At 39.9% G+C, this 19,333-nt stretch overlaps 1 protein-coding gene across 3 annotated transcripts in view; it reads left to right on the forward strand.

Annotated features, from left to right (window-relative positions):
- Nucleotides 1-19,333, forward strand: part of KCNAB1 (potassium voltage-gated channel subfamily A member regulatory beta subunit 1) — a 281,028-nt gene that overhangs the window by 11,267 nt on the left and 250,428 nt on the right. The window contains exon 1 of one of the 3 annotated variants that reach the window (XM_018557037.1): nt 16,544-16,785. The exons of the other annotated variants lie outside the window; for them this stretch is intronic. Within the exon in view, the coding sequence (XP_018412539.1) occupies nt 16,544-16,785 (242 nt within the window). Of the gene's footprint in view, nt 1-16,543; nt 16,786-19,333 lie in introns of those variants that run through there. 3 annotated transcript variants of the gene reach the window in all.

Below are 19,333 nucleotides of genomic sequence, written 5' to 3' on the forward strand. Positions count from 1 at the left end.
AGAAAAAAAAAGTTTTTTCTCCAAACGGGTGGGGGGGGGGGGGGGGAATTAATAAAGCATGTAGAACACTTTTCTGGTGGTATGGTTCCTTTTAAAACATAACCATATTTGGTTAATGATGTCAGCCAGAATCACCTCCCTTTTATTTACATTCAGCTGTCAGCTGAGAAATCTCCCAGCCAGCAGCTGAATGGGGCCATAGATGAGCCACTGGTTGCTAAGATGCTGTCTGTTTGATGCATAGCCTCTTAGCAACTAATGACATGGATGAATGGCAGTGGGCAGAGCCAGATAGGGAAGCTGAGGGACTAGTTCCCCATCAGGTCTGCTCCCCTGGTGATTGACAGCAGGCAGTGGCCAGATTACATAGTCAATAGATAGCCTGAATGCATCCACTGCCTGCCCTCATTCACTAGGAGAGTGGACCTAATGGGGAACTAGTTCCTCAGTTCCCCATCAGGCTCCGCCTACCCACTATTAAAACTCCTTGGTTGCTTCACTGCTGTGTGACAAGTATGGACACTGAAAATGGTGTTGCTTGTTCATGTATCTGTTTCCAACAGGGGAAGACACTGACATTTATTGTGCGGATGAAAAATTTAATTTAAGAGAGTGCCATAGATGCTCTTTTTAAATTCCAGGGAGTGTTTGGTTTGCTAGAGATTGTTCACATAGTGTAGTAATTGAGCTAAAGCTGTGTTCACTTTAATAAAACAATATTGTGCAAGCAAAACCATTTTTTTTAATTTAGATAAATATGAAATATTGCAGATTGTGTATACTTTTATCCTGACATCAGCTGTCTTATGAGCCAAACATTTTGTAATTCTGTCCAGGTTCTTTTGTGATTTGTGCACCAATGCTGCATAGCACACCCAGGTGTGTGACACATAAAACCAGACTGGCAAGCCTGGGATCTTCACCACATGATTGGAATTGGTGACATTTTCCTGGGAACACATCCTGACACATGAGGACATCACAAACATGTATCAGTTACTAAGCACTACTGATTGAAACAAATCAAAAGTGAGTAACTGGCCCAAAAATATTTTAAAAAAATATAAAAATATTTATGACTCCATCTATTATCCATAAACATCCTAGCCTAACCATCTGGAATGCTTAAACAGAGGCTAGTAAAAAAAATTAAAAGAGCTTAGAGGAAGTCCCAAAATGACAGAATAGCATGGGCAGTCAAAAGCAGAGCCACATCTGACCCCTTACACAAAATGCCCAGAAACTTCCCTTGACATACTGCATGGTGCAGGGCCTCTGCACTCATAGTGCTATTACCCTAGAGACATATAGAAGCCCAATGACATTGACATTGCTTGAGTGGAACTAAAGTAGTGCTATAAGAATGTTAATGCTTTCAGTATGCTGCTAACAAGGTACATTTTGGAGTTGATGTTAGCTGGTTATTGTACATTACTGGGATTTACTATTGCTGACATCAATAACAGGTTATGTTTTTTTTAGCTCCTTAGTGAATAAGACTTCTTAATGGTAGTATATGTGCAAACTTGTGATCTGAGCAGGGCAGGCTGTGTTGGGGTCACCGAGAGGGCTATAATGAGCACTTCCAGCTAACTTGTTTGAACAACTGGCATTTGCTCATGCAGAGATTTTCTGTTTTCTGTGTAGGAAAGAAAACAATACTTTGCCCATGTGCTGGCTACACCAACACTTTGCATTAGCTCTAGTGAATTAGTGTTGGGGACGACACCGGTACTGCTTCTCACACAAGAGGACAGGGAATGAGCAGATGTCATTAAAACAACAGCACATCCATTGGCCACTGTAATGTTGATTTATTGATTACATAGCTTATAGCTTGCTCATTACCTTAGTAGTGCAAACCTGAGCACCAGGATAAAATGATCGGCCCTTCTCAGTCCTGTACAGAAGGACTTGGTCTATCCTTCCGCTTTGAAATACAGCAAAATGCCTGTCCTGAAATAAAGTTGTTACGACTAGCTTCAATAGAAAGAAATCAAGAGAGACTAATAGAAGACCTGCTTTCACATGCTAATCTGTAATGTATGTTAATCATCTGCTTCCTGGGGATTTAGTAAAGCCCAGCATTTTTCTTTTAGCATACTCTGAGAACAGCAATCCCCATCAGAAAGTGGGACATGTAAAATATTCACCAACAGCTTTTGCAGATTGATTCTGACCTTTGAAAAGAGAACTTACAGCAACTTGAATGTAGAGATACAAATCCAAATTTGATGATCACGTCTCTCTTTCTCTTATTCTCTCTGCCATTCTCTCAGTAATCTACATTTCAGAATCCTCCTGTGCACCAATTGTAATACAGCATGCATACCATCCATCCCTTTAATAAGTGGCCTGAAATACTTGCTTCTTATATTACAGGATTTAATTAGGACTACAATTCCAAGTAATAATATGAATCTTAATGAGAGGCACATGAATCTTTAGTATCTATTTGTATCCAACCTAAGGGACTTGTATGAAAAATAAACATTTCACTAGACAACAATAATAATAGTAGTAGCAGCAGTAGAAGAAATAATAATAATACTATTAAGAATAATAAAAATAACATAAAGAACTTGTTAGGCATACGGCCGGGATTCTAGACCAAAAGCACTAGGCATTTAGACAGTTTACAACATTATAACAGTAATACACTGTGCTTTAATACAACTGCATGCTGTCAATGTGAATTATTCTACTATTCTATTTCTATTTCTATTATTCATCTACGTCGGGATCCGCTCTGGCTGCGGCGTCTCAGTATACCGCGAGCTGTAGCTCGCGGTATACTGAGCTTAGGGTAACGGGAGGACACTAGTTTGTGTCCTCCCGTTACCCTAAGGAGAACTATGGAGAAAAACACTGACCCCATAGTTCTCCTTTAATACTTGTAATTAGGGATGCACCGATACCAAGTACAGTACTCGGACAATACAAGTACAAGTTCAGATACTTTTCAAGCTCCAATACTATACTAGAGAAAAATTCAAAAGTTAGGAGGTAGCTGTCATTTGTAAGGAGCACACAGAACTCCTGGGATTTGTACATCTCTGTTTTAATATATGATTTTGTTTTTATAAATAAAGGGATGCACCAATACCATTTTTGCGAGTTCAAGTACTGGTATTTGCCCAAGTACTTATAAGTACGAATACTGATACATTTTTGTTTATTGTCATGTGACAGTTTTTCTAAAGCAATATAGACTAATGATTTCAGGACAGTGGTGGAGCACCAGAGCCAGGTCCCAGTTGCAACCGCTGCAACCCTGGTAGTTCTCGTGAAAATGCCAAGTATCGGCATTGCTACTTTAAAAGTATCGGTGCGTCCCTACTTGTAATATTATGTGTATAATATGCAAAATAAATGTTTATAGCCTTGAAATCGTTTTTATTAAATCAGCCCTGGAGGGTGGCTACTTTTGTTCTTCAAGGTGACCTGTCACCAAATTATGACCATTTATCAAAACATTTAAGACAGTCCTATTAAAGTATATACAAATTGATATAATCAAATTAGTGCAATCAAGTAATTTCCAAAACAGAATATCAAATATAAATCACATCTATTGCAATAATATAAAATAAAACAACACCTAGACAAAAACAAAATACACACCCAACATTTTCCCGGATACAGGGGTATGGTCTCGGTAAATATCAATGAAATTCAGTAAGTACTATTCGTGGATTAAGGGAGTATGCACCTGTATGCACCTGTATGCACCTGTATGCATCTGTAGAGCAGCATATCTTAGACATTTATTAAGTCTTAGGCTTGGGAGACAGTTTATTAGCCAGAAGTGTTCCTACGTTATCACCATGCGTATAAAATTTATTACTTGACCACTAAATACTTCTCTCAGCCATTGTAGTTAACATAGGGTTCAATTCTAACCGGGTCTTATCAATGGAAGTTAAAAGCTTTAAAGATGGAGTTTGCTTATGAGCTTTAGACAATTTCTGAATTTCCAGTTCATTTATGCGTTTATTCACCCGTTTTTTTATTCTAGTAGCCAATTCAATGAAGCGCCCACGGGTTGTTGCCTTATGCGCTGCCCATACCATAGTAACCGATATATCAGGTGTCTCATTAAGATCAAAATAATCCTCTAAATGTAAATGTATTCATTTAATCTCCAACAACGTGTTTTAGTGATATCCGTAAGTGTAGGAAGTCCCATCACCACTATCGAGTGATCTGACCAAACTGCCTCCTTAATTTTAACTAGGGATGCACCGATACCGATACAAGCATCGGTATCGGCGGCGATACCGAGTATTTGCATGAGTACTCGTACTTGTGCAAATACTCCAATACAAAAAACGAGTACCTGTGCCGCGTCCGCCATCTTCAGGGACCCGAAACCGCCACACACAGGACTTCCATCGCGTCTTAAATGAAACAAGATGGCAGCGAACTCCTCCTCCAAGTTCTCAGTCATCTGCTCCATTCTGACCTCTTCTCCCGCTGATTGGAAAAGGACACCAAAGGTACATAGGAAGCCGAAACAAAAAAGTGGTCTATCCTAGCATAGCTTTGGTGAACTTGTGAAAAATAAGTGTAATCTTTACCCGAGGGATTTAATTCCCTCCAAATATGAAAGAGTGCAAATTCAATAATTTCGCAAGCAGAGTGCCTGCTTTTGGGCAGTGTCTAGTTCTATATACACCTGACCTGGTTCTATGAAGACTGCTATCTAAAGCAAGATTGGAATCACCCGCGCAAATCACTGAGCCCTCAAAATGTGGCGATAAAGCACACAACATAGAAACAAAAAATGGAATCTGAGCAGAATTTGGCGCATAATAAGATATTAATGTAACCAACTTGTCCTCTAGATATCCCTTCAGTAGTAAATATCTACCCTCTGGGTCTTTATTCATCATTAAAGAGCAAAAACTAGTCTGGTTAGAGATGCAAAAAGCTACTCCCTTAGTTTTAATTGGTGCATTACTTAAAAAAAAACTTTGAGTAATGTGTATTCTTTATTGCTTAATTACAGGGAAATTAGTTTCTTGTAAAAACAACATTCCCACCCATAAAGAGTGGTAATGTTGGAAAGCCATCTTTCTCTTTGTGGGAGAATTCAATCCTAACGTTATGAGATGCAAATACTACAGGTATATTAACTGTCATCATAATGGAATCCCATTCCAGCAGCGCGGATCAAACTCCCCCCTGACCTCAAGACCTGCCTGGCCCAGCTCAATAATGTTGCATCCTGAAGATAGAGTGAACCCATCGGAGTCTAAAATTAAAAAAGAACAACAATACAAAAAGACAAAAAAACAAAAAATATAATAACATATACGACACAACAAAAATCTTGAGCCGGATCACTTCCGGCCCACACAATCTTCAAAAGTATTGACACCATGTCAATACTAGATTTTACATCAATCCCAGGATATCCCGAGAATCAGGTCAAATCAGGGTGTACGACTGCCTAGCACGGTCGAGCCCCGCTCCTAAATAGCTGTTATAAATCTCATAATATACAGCACCAAACAAAGAAAAGAAAAAATTCAACTAAGGAGAAAAAGAAAAAAAAGAAAAAAATTAAGACGCTCCAGCATCTTCTACCCAAAAACAAAAAATGAGGAGGAGATTACAATCTTCTATTCGGCTTGCTCCACAGAGGAGATATTGGAAAAGATGTCAAATGATCGCCCAATCCCCTATTATCTGTAATGCAATACTTCCGAGTCATCAGAGAGCAGTCCCAACTGCAATAATTGTTCTCCTTCAGGGTATGTAGTGATAGAATAGGGCTTATTCCTAAAAGAAAATGTCAACCTAAAAGGGAACTCCAATCTATATTTTATTTCCTTAGATGTAAGAATTTGCAACAAAGGTTTCAAAGAGCGTCTTTTTTGTATTGTAACCAGAGCAATAACCGCAAAGATTTGAATAGAATGTCCCAGAATAAAAAGTTCCGAACGTTTCCTAGCACTCTGCATAATCTGTTCCTTTATATTATAAAAATGTGGTTTAACTATCACATCTATGGCGTACCCGTCAGGTCTCTTAACCGTAGGAACACGATGTATTCTATCCAATTCCAGCTTATTATCTTCCACTTCAGGTAATAAATCTTTTATTAAGAGCTTCACAGTCATGTCCAGATCAGTCACCGTTTCAGGAAGCTCCCTAATACGAAAGTTATAACGACGTGATCTGTTTTCCAAATCATCAACTTTAGAAAGGACTTCATCCAATTGTTTCTCGAGAATCCGCATATCTTTCGTATTTTGATTAGTATGCAATATAGTTTTGTCTCATTTAGATTCCAGAGTCTATGCGTGTACCCAACTCTCTAATATCAAATCGTATCTCAGTAGTAATTTGTTTAGACATCTTTTTAAGCCCTTGTTCTAACATTTCCGAAAACTGAGTTAGAATAGGAGATCCCTCCATTACTCTCACAAAGTCCAGCTCTGCATCAACATTATTAGGACTAGAGGGGAGAGAGGCTTGTTGAGAGAAGAGCATATCCTCCAAAGTCCTTTCAATTAGAGAGGAAGTTGAGGCAGGAGAGTGATCCCTTCTAGATTGGGTACTCACCGCTGTCTTCTTTGTAGAAGCCGATTCATTCCCTTTCCTATGTGGAGTATCATTGACCTCACGAGTGCCCGACATCGCCGCCATCTTAGGCTTGCTGCCTGTAGTCTTCGGACCCGCCCGGGGCTGTGTATCTTTCTTTTTAGATGTTCCCCCGGCCATCTCGTATCTTCGGTCGGGCAGGCAGGAGCCCCACTGCTCCCCCAAGTGCACAATGCCGGTGCTGTCGGCTTTGGGAGCGGGGATTCAGACCTGGCTAGGAGCGGAGCTCACGGAACAGACATCCGGCCCGTCGAGCTCCGCGCATGCGCCCTCCTAGTTTACTCATTTTTATTGACATTGTAGTCCATCACAGGAGTGAGTTTGGAGTGGGGGCTACTTTACAACACATGCAGGGACCATGGGGAACAAAGGTAGCCACCCTCCAGAAGGAAGGACAGTGTCAGCACCAATTCAGAGATGATTTGAGGATCTACAGCGGAGTGATACACAAATAAGATACATTTTTGTTAATAGATAAGGTACTTTAGTGCATTTTTAATATTTAACGCCTGAGTTTAGTGTCACTTTACATTTTTAAATTTTTGGGGGATAGAGCAAAAAAAGGTTTATAACCTCTTCCAGGATTTCTATTGCTGCCTGAAATTTCTCCTTCATTCATGTCTCTTAATGGAACCAGACAAAAGGGAAAATCTAAAAAAAAACCCTTATAAAACAACAATAAAAATCCTCTCTTGTGGAACGGGATAGGGTTATGACTTGTATCATGTTTTTAATGTTTTTCTTAATCAGCATTGGGGAACTTTTCACTAATTTCCTATTTCATTGAAACCCTTTCTCTAGGTTTGACAGTGTGCCACTTGGGCAGATAGTGAAATTTCCCCAATGGGGACACAGAATTATTGAGAAAATGTAATATAAATTAGTAACAGCCTAACAGTTTAGTTTTATTTACAATTACTAGATGTATATTTTAGTCAGTTATGAACAACTCGAGCGTGTTCCAAGTCAGATGGTAAAGTCTGCATGTCATAACAAACTTCTGACTAGCTGTAGATTCTGTAGAATGTTCTGTTCTTGCTTTCTCTGATATTAATATAAACCCTGTGGTTCATCTTATAATAACAGCACAGGAAGAGCACAGTGTTTTGTGCTGAAGGATTTGGAATTTCCCAGAAATGTAACATGCAATTTGCTATATGGCCTTGTTAGCTTGTAATATTTTTTTGTACAGCAGGTTTCTAAATGAGCATAAACCAAATGTTCTCAGGTCTATGTGTTATGTAACATGGCTGTTCAAACTAATTGAAATGCTCAGATGCATCTAGTTAGACCAGGATCAATGGCATCACATCTATCAGCAACTACTAATGATAAGCTTTCCTGTACAGAGCGTGGTTTCAAACAGGCTTTGCTACCGTGGATTTCCAGCCTGTATATATAAATCAAAATATAAGCATCTGCTAACGTATTATGCACTGCTGATAAGAGTGTCTAAATTGGAAAAATGATTAAAGTGACAGCTGAATTAGCAAGTTTAAATCCTTGCCCAGTGAAACAAACTGCCCTGTCTGCTGTTAAGCTATCTGCTGACAAGTAAATATTTTACATAACATGTTAGAAAGTTGTATTGTATGATGAATAGAGAGAATGGTTCCAAATTCAACATTTAATGTATCTATTAAGAATGAAAATTAGTAGACGTGTATTAAACATAAAACAACTTAAAGAGAGTAAGATTTCACACCCCGGTTTTTAATTCCTTGAAAACTGTATTAAGTGAATTCCACTTTTAGGTGTGCAAATACCGAAAAGGGAGGGGGCTTTAAATAAAAATTAGAAATTCATTTATTAGTGTCACATATTTTAAAGCATGATTAAAAGACAATTAAAACATGATTGATCCATTTCACCACGTGATAATAATGTCACATCAATGTGACAATATAATTGTTTTAGTAGAGCATAAAAGATGACTCATTCTGGTAACCCCGACATGTTTCGCCCATCAGGGCTTCTTCAGGGGAAAATATATGTCCTAAATGAAAGGGAACCCATGTAGAGCAAATGAGAGATTGCACTTTTGTGTAAAACATGCATACATATAAGTTTTTATATCTATAAGCATTCACAGGCTTAGGCGAAGGAGTCCATCAAAATCGTCAGCTGACAACAAAACGCGAGGATGAGGAGAATCCAAATATATTCCCCTCGATTTAGGCGAAAGTAATCACGCAGGGGGGTCGTGTCAAGGGAGCAGATTGCAGCACCAGCAAACAAAAGGCAACAGCAGTAAGAGAGATGTTGTAAAAGCACAGCTAGAGATGTGTGTAAAAATAAGTAAGTAAATATGATAAAAAAGGTGAAATAATGACCTATATTGGGATTCATGATAAGTTAAGGGAGGACACATTATATTTATACATAATACAAATAGTGACAATTCATGATAAAGCTAAATAATGTGAATTAGGATAAACTAGAGCAGGGGTGCCCGTTAGGTAGATTGTGATCTACCAGTAGCTCTCAAAGTTGATGCTGGTAGATCACAAAGGGTGTGAATGGTGGCCCCTTTATTCCATTTTGGTATATTTATTTAGCTGTACACACATGATTACCTATTAGCCTGAGTCTGCTGAGCCAAGCTCCCTGACACCTTTCTGGTGGATACTGGTGGTTGAAGTGCTATGTATTACATCAAAGAATATTAGTTTACACAGCCTGTTGCAAAATACAGCAAGGTGAGCCAGGAGAGAGAGCGGGGAGAGACAGACAGGAGAGAGACAGGCAGCAAAGAGAAGTGGGAGGGATATATTAGGCAACAAGAAAACATTTTGTTTCTGAAGTTGATGTGTTGGAAGCAGAGAAAATGGGCAAGCCTAAGGATTTAAGCAACTTTGACAAAGGCCAAATTGTGGTGGCTAGATGACTGGGTCAGAACAACTCCAAAACTGCAGCTCTTTTTTGGATGTTCCCAGTCTGCAGTGATTAGGACCTACCAAAAGTGGTCCAAGGAAGGAAAACCGGTGAACTGGTGACATTGATTCATGTGGGGAGCGACGGAGGCCTCGCCTCACAACTTAAAGGACCTAAAGGATGTGCTACTGATGGCTTGGTGCCAGATACCACATCATACCTTCAGAGGTCAAGTGGCGTCCATGCCTCAACAGGCCAGAGCTGTTTTGGCAGCCAAAGGGGGACCTACTCAATAGTAGGGGGGTAGTCATAATGTTATAGCTGATCAGTGTATGATCTCTCTTTCTCCCTTTTTATCTGTTATGATACATTTAACCACTGTTGCACTTGTTACCACTATGTGGAGCTGTATTTAGACACCACGCTGCCCTGAGTGCTCTTTTCTTGATTATTTTTGCAGAAATAAAAACAATTTGGATTGTGTCTGATGTATATGTAGAGCACATATTCAACTGTATAGTCCTTCAAACAAAAGAAAGGAGAGACTTGCATGTTTAAGCTAGACATGCCCTCTGTCTCCTTAAACAGTTTCCCCTACATATATTTTTTTATTTTTATGAATTTGCTTACAAGTGTACAGAAGTTGCCAGACAAAATAAAAAAAATAAATACATTCACAAATGAATAAAATATAAAATGAATGCACAATGTGAAATTTGGTGTGTACACCTCTTCTGCACAAGTCACAAGCATTTCAGTCCATGGTAGAGACATGAGAGTGCGTGTGTGTGTGTGTATGAGAAAGTAGGAAAAGAGGTTCTTAGCTATTAAGAAGTTTACTCACCAGAAACAGGAAGCCATTTGCAGATTTTACAAATGCCTGTAAACTTTGCTTCCACCTCAAACCTGTCACCACTGGTTTGGATGCAGATAGGTGCTAGGATGAAGGAAAGGACCTCCACGGTAGTTTCCTCAGAGATACTGCCGGTGCCACGAGCCACTCCGGACAGACAGCGCGAGTTGAGGGAGCTTAACAAGTGGCTCCGGAGCTAGTGTCAGAAGGAGGGATTTGGTTTCCTGAAGAACTGGGCTGACTTCGCAGTCGACTACCGGCTCTACAGCCGAGACAGGCTGCACCTTAATGGGGGAGGTGCAGCATTTCTGGGGGGAAAAATGGTAGAAAGACTGGAGGAGCTTTTAAACTAGAGAATGGGGGGAGGGCATAAAAATAAAATTACTTAAATCAAATGGAGATAAAATAATCATAGATAAAAATAAAAAGAATACAGAAAGAAGTAACAGTAGATAGTGGGCTCACTCCAGTCAACACAGTTAAAATAGTAGAAACAGTCAATGTAGCAAATACACTGTCAGAAGTGAATAAAATTAGAAACGAACAACCTCTGTCAAGGCCAAACAATAAAACTAGTGGGGAACAAGAAGGATGTAAACTTTTGTTCCATAACAAGACAGGAATTAAATGTATGTACACCAACGCTAGAAGTCTAGCAAATAAATTAGAAGAGCTTGAAATTATGTTACTCGAAGAGGACTTCGATATAGTGGGTATAGTGGAAACCTGACTAGACGGCACACACGATTGTGCTACTAATATAGAGGGGTGTAACCTGTTCTGGAGGGACAGATATGGGAGAAGGGGGGGGGGGTTGCATTTACATTAAAAACGATCTAAATATGCACATAAGGGATGATATCACGTCAAACAATGGAGAAGATGTGGAAACCTTATGGCTGGAGCTCGATATGGCGGACACTAGCCGTAAACATATTGTGGGTATTTGCTATAAACCTCCGAATATAGGGGAGGAGGGGGAAGCAAATCTACACTCCCAAATAGAAATAGCTGGGAGGGAGGGCAATGTAGTCGTGATGGGTGACTTCAATTACCCGGACATCAATTGGGCTAATGGTACCTCAGGATCGACAAAGGCGGGTCGATTTCTGAACATGTTGCGAGACAATTTCATGGACCAGATGGTTGAGGTTCAAATAGGAAAAATGCCATCCCAGATTTATTCATTACTAATAATGCAGAGTTAATTAAGGATATTGTAATTGGGGAGACACTGGGTAATAGTGATCACAATGTGATTACTTTCAATATTGAATACAGGAAAGGAAAGAGGGCTGGACGGACAAGAACCCTAAATTTCAGAAGAGCCAACTTCGATAAACTGCGCAACCTAGTGGGGGAAATAAAATGGGAAAACTCATTTCACAACCTAAACTCAGACCAAATGTGGGACTGTTTCAGGAACACATTACATATTGCTATTTCAAAGTGTATACCTTTTGGTAACAAAAGCAAAAGATCAAAGACTAAACCTATATGGCTAAATAAAACTGTAAAACTACATGTTAAGGCAAAGAGAGAGGCATTTATAAAATATAAGATGGAGGGGACGGCATTGGCGTTCCATAACTACGAAGAATGTAATAAAAGATGCAAACTAGTAATCCGGGAAGCTAAAATAGAGTGCGAAAGGCATATTGCCACAGTTAGTACAAAAAAACAAAAAAAAAAAGTCTGCCACTATATTAACAGTAAAAAGGTAAGAAAGGAGCAGATAGGCCCAATAAAGGACAAAAACGCAAAAACGGGAAGTTAGTCACAAATGACAAGGAGAGGGCCGAAGCGCTGAACACGTTTTTCTCCTCAGTATACACTCAGGAGGGAAATGAGTTTGACGTACGTGATAAAACACATAGTTCAACACAAAATATACCACAGTGGTTGACGGAAACTGGGATACAACAAAGACTTAAACTGCTCAATGCAAATAAAGCATTGGGACCAGATAACCTGCACCCCAAGGAACCTAAGGAACTAAGCCAGGTTATAACAAGACCATTATTCCTCATTTTTAAGGAATCCTTAGTGACTGGTAGGGTACCATGTGATTGGCAGAGGGCTACGGTAGTTCCAATATTCAAAAAGGGGGCTAGATGCCAACCTGGGAACTATAGGCCTGTTAGTCTAACATAGGTAGTTTGTAAACTGCTAGAAGGCATGATTAAGGACTATTTGGTAAAATTTGTTAAGGATAATGGCATAATTAATGACAATCAGCATGGGTTCAGGAAAGACCGTCCCTGCCTGACTAACTTGCTAACTTTTTATGAGGGGGTAAGTAGAGATATGGATGGAGGGAAGCCGGCAGATGTGGTATATCTGGATTTCTCAAAGGCATTTGATACGGTTCCACACAAACGCTTAATACACAAGCTGAGGGCTATGGGCATAGATGAAGTGGTGTGTACGTGGATAGAGAACTGGCTACAGGAACGTGTCCAGAGAGTATCTATTAATGGCACATTTTCAGACTGGGCTAGTGTAATGAGCGGTGTGCCTCAAGGATCTGTGCTGGGTCCCATATTGTTCAACCTATTTATTAATGATATTGGAGAGGGAGTAAATAGCCATGTTTCTGTGTTTGCAGATGATACAAAAATAGAGAGGGTATTAGAAACGGATCGTGACAATATAACCTTACAGGAGGACCTGGATAAAATAGGGGAGTGGGCAATAATATGGCAGATGAGGTTTAATGTCGATAAATGCAAAGTAATGCACTTTGGAAATAAAAATAAACAAATGGGCTATACCATCATGGGTATGCCTCTAGGGAAGTCAGAAATAGAAAACGATTTGGGGGTCATTGTAGACCACAAACTGAATGGTAGCTTGCAGTGCCAGGCTGCGGTAAACAAAGCTAGCAGGGTCTTGTCCTGTATTAAGAAGGGGATGTATTGCAGAGACAAGTCTATAATTGTGCCACTTTATAGAGCATTGGTTCGGCCTCATCTGGATTACGTGGTCCAGTTTTGGTCGCCGGTACTAAGAAGGGATGTCCTTGAGCTGGAGAGAGTCCAGCGGAGGCCAACCAAACTAATTAGGGGAATGGAGGACCAGAGCTATGAGACAAGGCTACTAAATGTAAACATGTTCACATTGGAGGTGAGGAGATTAAGGGGGGATATGATTTTCATGTACAAGATGTTCAATGGTGACAGCAACATTGGCAACAAACTCTTTAAGTTTAACTCCATTACAAAGACTAGAGGCCACCACCTAAAATTGGTGGAGAAAAAATTCCAGCACAAGGAGCGAAAGGGGTTCTTCACAGTAAGAGCGGTTAGGGTCTAGAACTCACTGCCATCGGAAGTGATTTAAGCTAAGAGTGTGGAATTGTTCAAGAAACTTTTGGACGATTTCCTGAGGGACCGTAATATACAGGGATACCGGTACTCTTAAGAATGAGTTTGGACCTATATGGGTTGGACTTGATGGACGCATGTCTTTATTCAACCCCAAATACTAGGGATGTCCCGATGCCACTTTTTCAGGCCCAAGTACAAGTACATCCCCTCATGTACTTGCCGATACCAATTACCGATACTTTTTCTTAAAGGGACAGGTGACTTTAAATGATCCATAGTACAACTACATGTTATGTACTATGGATCATGGTTAAACCTATTCATGTTAGCAGTGGAGAATTGTAACTCTATTGCTGGAGTGTAGTGGAGGTGTGTGCTGTATATATGTACTACATATACAGTACACACGTCCAGTACACTATAGCAATAGATTTACAGCCAGCCCCGTCCCAGCTTCTCCACTTACAGTTTCACTCCGATCCCTGCTGCCTCACACGGTGCCTCTTGTAGTCGGCGCTGGGCAGGAACGCTTCATCGCATCTCGGGACTCAGCTTGTGGGAGGCGCTCACAATTCTGTCCTCCTAACATGAATAGGTTAAATCATGATTCATAATACATATACAGCACATATGTCCAGTACACTGCAGTAATAGAGTTACAATTATCCCCTGCTAACATGAATAGGTTAAATCATGATCCATAGTACATAATAGTACATAACATGTAATTGTACTACGGATCATTTAACCCATTTATGTTAGCATGGGATCATTGTAAATGTATTGCTGCAAAGTACGGGACATTTGTGCTGTATATGTACAAGCGAGGTAAGTAAGAAAAAAAAACAGCGCAAGCTTCGGCGCTAGGCATCGGGGCATTTTGACAAGTACAAGTGCTTGTCAAAATGCCTTGTATTGGGCCCGATTCCGATGCTAGCATCGGTATCGGGACATCCCTACCAAATACTATGTAACTATGTAAGATTCAACACCTTTTGAAAAGTACAGCAAAATGTATGTTACATAAACTTCCAAAGAAGATATGTTGGATTTATTTCTCGCTTCACTAGAGCAGAACATTCTTGTTGCTTTTCTTACCAGTTTGGACACTGGTTCTGAGGCTTCCTTAAAGGAAAACTCCACTTTCATAAAAAAAAAGTATTATAAATTGCTACACAAGTCAATTTGTAATTTAATGTAATTCAAAATGACCTTAGCATTTCAGTCTGCAGTCACTGTAATTTTTGAAAATGATCAAAAACTCAATGTAAGATGGCAACCTGAAGGCGAACTATACACCATCTGCACTAGTGGTGAGCAAACCAGGCAATGTTTGGTTTGCAGGGGGTTCGGCGATTTTAGCAAAACAATCCACTAAAACCGACCCAGCTTTGAATACCATTGAAGTTAATGGGGGCAAAATCTTAAAAAAAAAATTCTGGACTTTTCAAAGCCAATTGGAAAGTAAATCAACTTGCCCCTCATGGCACTGCCATGAGGGGCAAGTATCAATGCAAATTTTAAAAAACACCATTCAGCAATGGGTCTTTTGATGTAGCATGAAGGGCAACATTAGAATATTGGAAGCCTGGGTGTAAGAAAAGGGGGAGCAGCAAGTGTGCACCCCCTCCTGTACTATAACAGGCTACAGGCCGGGTGCCTTGCAAGGGATAGTTATGGATGCAATTTAAATACATTTAAGTGAATCAATTTTAAAAGTTTTTCTTAAAATATTGTTCATTATGACAAACCTACCTCTGCATTTGCGCCTTAAGCAATGATGACTTGCAAGTGCTGCCTTTGGTGGCTGCCCTCTACCTCTTTAGGAAATAGGGTGGCCATTACGATGATGCAAAGGGCGACAATTCCAGCACTTGGCTCCACTGTTTAGCATTAACCAGATGCCGGTAGTGTAAGCTATACAGCACAGATGTTAGGAAAAAAAATTGTTCGTCAGTATTGGGGAAAAGAAATTGCTAGCAAAAATTCAAAATTGCAGAAGGGACATACAGTGAGGTTGATTTCCTAAGGTCAAATAAGCTGTTCACTTTGCAAATTAATTTTTCTCCTTTTAGTGAAGGAGAAGAAATTCTGCTGACTTTCATTATCCAATCAATCACCCAAGCAAGCAAAATACTGTTTTTTAATTTTCCTTGTATGTGATTTGGTATTTTTTGCAGCGTGATTTTCACATTCACTATGCTAAGGGAAAATTAGTTTAAATAAATAAAGTGAACATCCTATTTGCCTCTAGCAACTAATAAAACATATTATATGCCCAACTCTGTTTCAAGACCATCTTATATTTATTAACTTTCCTTCTGTAAAGTAAGTCACAAGTGTAATCATAACCATTAAACTTTTTGTGTTGCAGAAATAAAATACCACTGGGCAAAGACAGCGTGTTTTTCCATCTGCCTTGCAGACTGCCCTTGTTAAAGTTATCTGCCCTTTTACCAGCCTGTTTGAGTCAGAGCCTTAAATAGACACCATGAGAACAAGTATTTGGACTGTATCCTGCAAAAAATGTTTTTGCTTTACCTAAATATAAGGGCATGGGAAAAGCAGCATATCCCAGGGGGATCAACTTTATCCCTATTGTTAAATCTAGATGAAGGATAATCTGAACATAGAAAATACATTCTTGCTGGCAGGGGTCCACGACATGATGGCTTCAATAAAAATGTATCAGTGACAACCAGTTCCTCTGGGAAGGAAAGGTAGCAGCAAATTCCCATGATATTTATTATATCCATTTGCTTCCCTACATTTAGTTCTGTTAAGGGAAAACACAACACAACTCTTCTAAGAGAGCTTGGAGACAACATAGAGTTTTGTTAAACAGAAGCAACTGTGCTGCCTCCACCCAAGGAATATGCATCTTTACAAGCCAAGCTACACAGATATTCCGAACCCTAAACTTGGGGGGCAGAAGGCTAGTGATTCTGTTGCCAAGGTTAAAAAGACAAATGCTGCCCCCAAAGATTGTCTGCCACTTCGTTGTTGGGCTATGAGACTTAACTCAAGCATGGAGCAGAAATGCCTAGAGAGATTTGTGCATGTTCATGGGCTATCCCTGAAGGAAACAGTTAAAGCTGAAACTGGAATGATATACAGGTAGTCTTCATGTACTATTTTCTATAACAGTTTGTTGTGGCATTATTAAGCATATAACGTGATGTAACACTCAAAGTCATATGCCATAGATGATTTGTATATCTTAACCAAATAGACATGATAATAATTTAATAGGGCTTTGAGTATCAATAGAGTTGCCTGGATATTAAAATGAACTCATAGGGGTTGATCTATTATAGGCAAATAGACTGCTCACTTTGCAAGGGAATTTGTACTTTGCCAGGACATGTTCACTTAGCTTAGTAAATGTGGAGAAGCTTTGTTGACTTCATCATACACTCATGTGCAAAAAAAAAATGCTGTTGTTTTTTTTCTTAATTTTCCTTGATTGTAAATTGGTATCTGTTGCAAAGTTTATATTCACCATATTCACTAAGCTAGGAGAAAATTCCCTTGCAAAGTGAACATCCTATTTGCCTTTAGTAAATGAACCCCATAATCTAATGTGAAAAGGTGAACTGCAATGATTATATGTATTACTTGCTTTGATAATGTAATATTGGAATTTATTTAATTAGTGCCAGGAGCATTCACAATAACCCACAGAAACACACCCAATTCCTTTTCATTTTGTAGCATAAGGCATAAGCATAAGGCCTCAACCCAATCTCAGAGCACAATGTTTTTCTCTGAAATTCTCTGGTTGTCTTAGAAGTTTGAAAGGTGTCTACAGACATGTCAAATGTACCCAATCCTGTAGAAAATGCCAGAATTGTCCAGGGTTATCTTACAGCTATGATTATCTGTGAACCACAATAGAAGGATTTTTATTACATTGGATGTTTCCCAACGTCTCTGTACCAATATTTTATGTGGTGGTCCTTCAAATGCACATTGTGTGAGAGTCCAGTTGGGAAGATGGGAATCAAATGTAATTGGATACCATTATGTAACTAAGAATTGGCAGGTAAGAATTAACTCAGCGCTTACAATATACAGTGGTACCTCGGTTCGCGAACAGGAAGTTTGGCAAAATTTTGACTCTGTTTGCGAACTCCGCTTCGGGTGACGAACGCAATCGCAGCCATTTTCCCTGCTTTGACACATGGTTATGACTTCCTCTAGTCGAGATCGCGGTATGATCACAGTTTGATTCGGTTCACGGCCAAATTGGTTTGCGACCAGAATCGCGGAACAAATTAAGTTCGTGAACCGAGGTACCACTGTTTATGTTAGTACTTTACTGAGGAGTTCAGTCGATGATAACCCAGTCTATTATTTACTGAGCAGGGTTAACAGAATAAACTTGATGAGCAATTTAACCTATCGGTCCAATCTCAAAACCATTGCTACCAAGTCAATGCATTAGTGCATTATGTCTATCAGTCCCTTTTACTCACACGTAAGTTTTAAAGGCTTCCCTTTAGGTGTGAAGGGTCAGAATTTCCAGCACATTCTATTCTGTAGCTGCACTGTCCAATGGTGCAGGCTGCACAGCGGCCATCTACCTACCTCTGATGTCATCTTTCTCTGCTGGAATGTTCTTCTCCTACGTTCCCTCCTCTCCTTTATGCACAATGACTGCACCAGTGTCCTCTGGTATCTCCCCTCTGTTACTGTGTGAAGCTGACCATACACTACTTGAATTTTGACGTATTACTGCTAATTCAACCAAGATTAGACCTGTAGCTGGCCCTGTCAGCACAACCTGGCTCGACAAACACTGTTTTTATAATCAACTTATGTCAAAGAAGCCGGGATGAAATTTGTTGTACGTACAGTCCCACTGACAGCTAAATATCCTGTTTCCCCGAAAATAAGACCTACCCTGACAAATAAGACCTAGTACTATTTTTTGGGAATTGACAAAATATAAGACCTACGCCAAAAATAAGACCTAGTTATGCCACGGTGGTGGCATAAGCTGGAGCTTAAAGAGCCGCGGGAGAGAATCAGCGGTGCCAATGAAGCCAGCGCTAGAGGAAGCGAGGTGGCCTTGGAGGGACCAGAGCTGCAGAAGCCGATGCTTAGCGCTGGCTCTTGTCACAGGCGGAGTGATACCAAATGCACTCCGCCTGTGAGGAATCTATGGTGAAAGTGCGCTTCGCTTTTCCTGGTTACCAAATTGCTCTTGGAAAGGTATGGCACCCCTGATTGCCCTGATCACCCTATTCCTAAATTTGCCACTCACTCCTGTCTTCTAAGTCTTCTACTGTTATTATGGTATGGTAAGAACTACCCCGAAAATAAGACCTAGTGTGTTTTTTTAAACCAAAAAAATATATAAGACAGTGTCTTATTTTCGGGGAAACACGGTAGAATAGCTGTCAGGGAAGACTCATTCATCTCTGCTGTTTAGTGTGGATGGGGAAATCGGATTTCATAGCCTAAACATCAATGGATAGCCTAAAGGTGTATGGCTAGCTTTACTGTCACTCCTCCATTCAGTGTCACTGTTGTGTCTACTCGCTTTGTCCTTTCTCTGCCTGCAACCTCCACACTCTCTGCAGCTATTTTCTTCCCACACGTCACAGCTAGCCAACATTCCCTCCCCTTTTTGGTCTCACAGTGGGCAAACATCTCCCAT

This window comes from Nanorana parkeri, unplaced genomic scaffold (assembly GCF_000935625.1).
Source record: "Nanorana parkeri isolate BGI_ZX_2015 unplaced genomic scaffold, ASM93562v1 scaffold263, whole genome shotgun sequence".
NCBI classification, from domain to species: Eukaryota; Metazoa; Chordata; class Amphibia; order Anura; family Dicroglossidae; genus Nanorana; species Nanorana parkeri.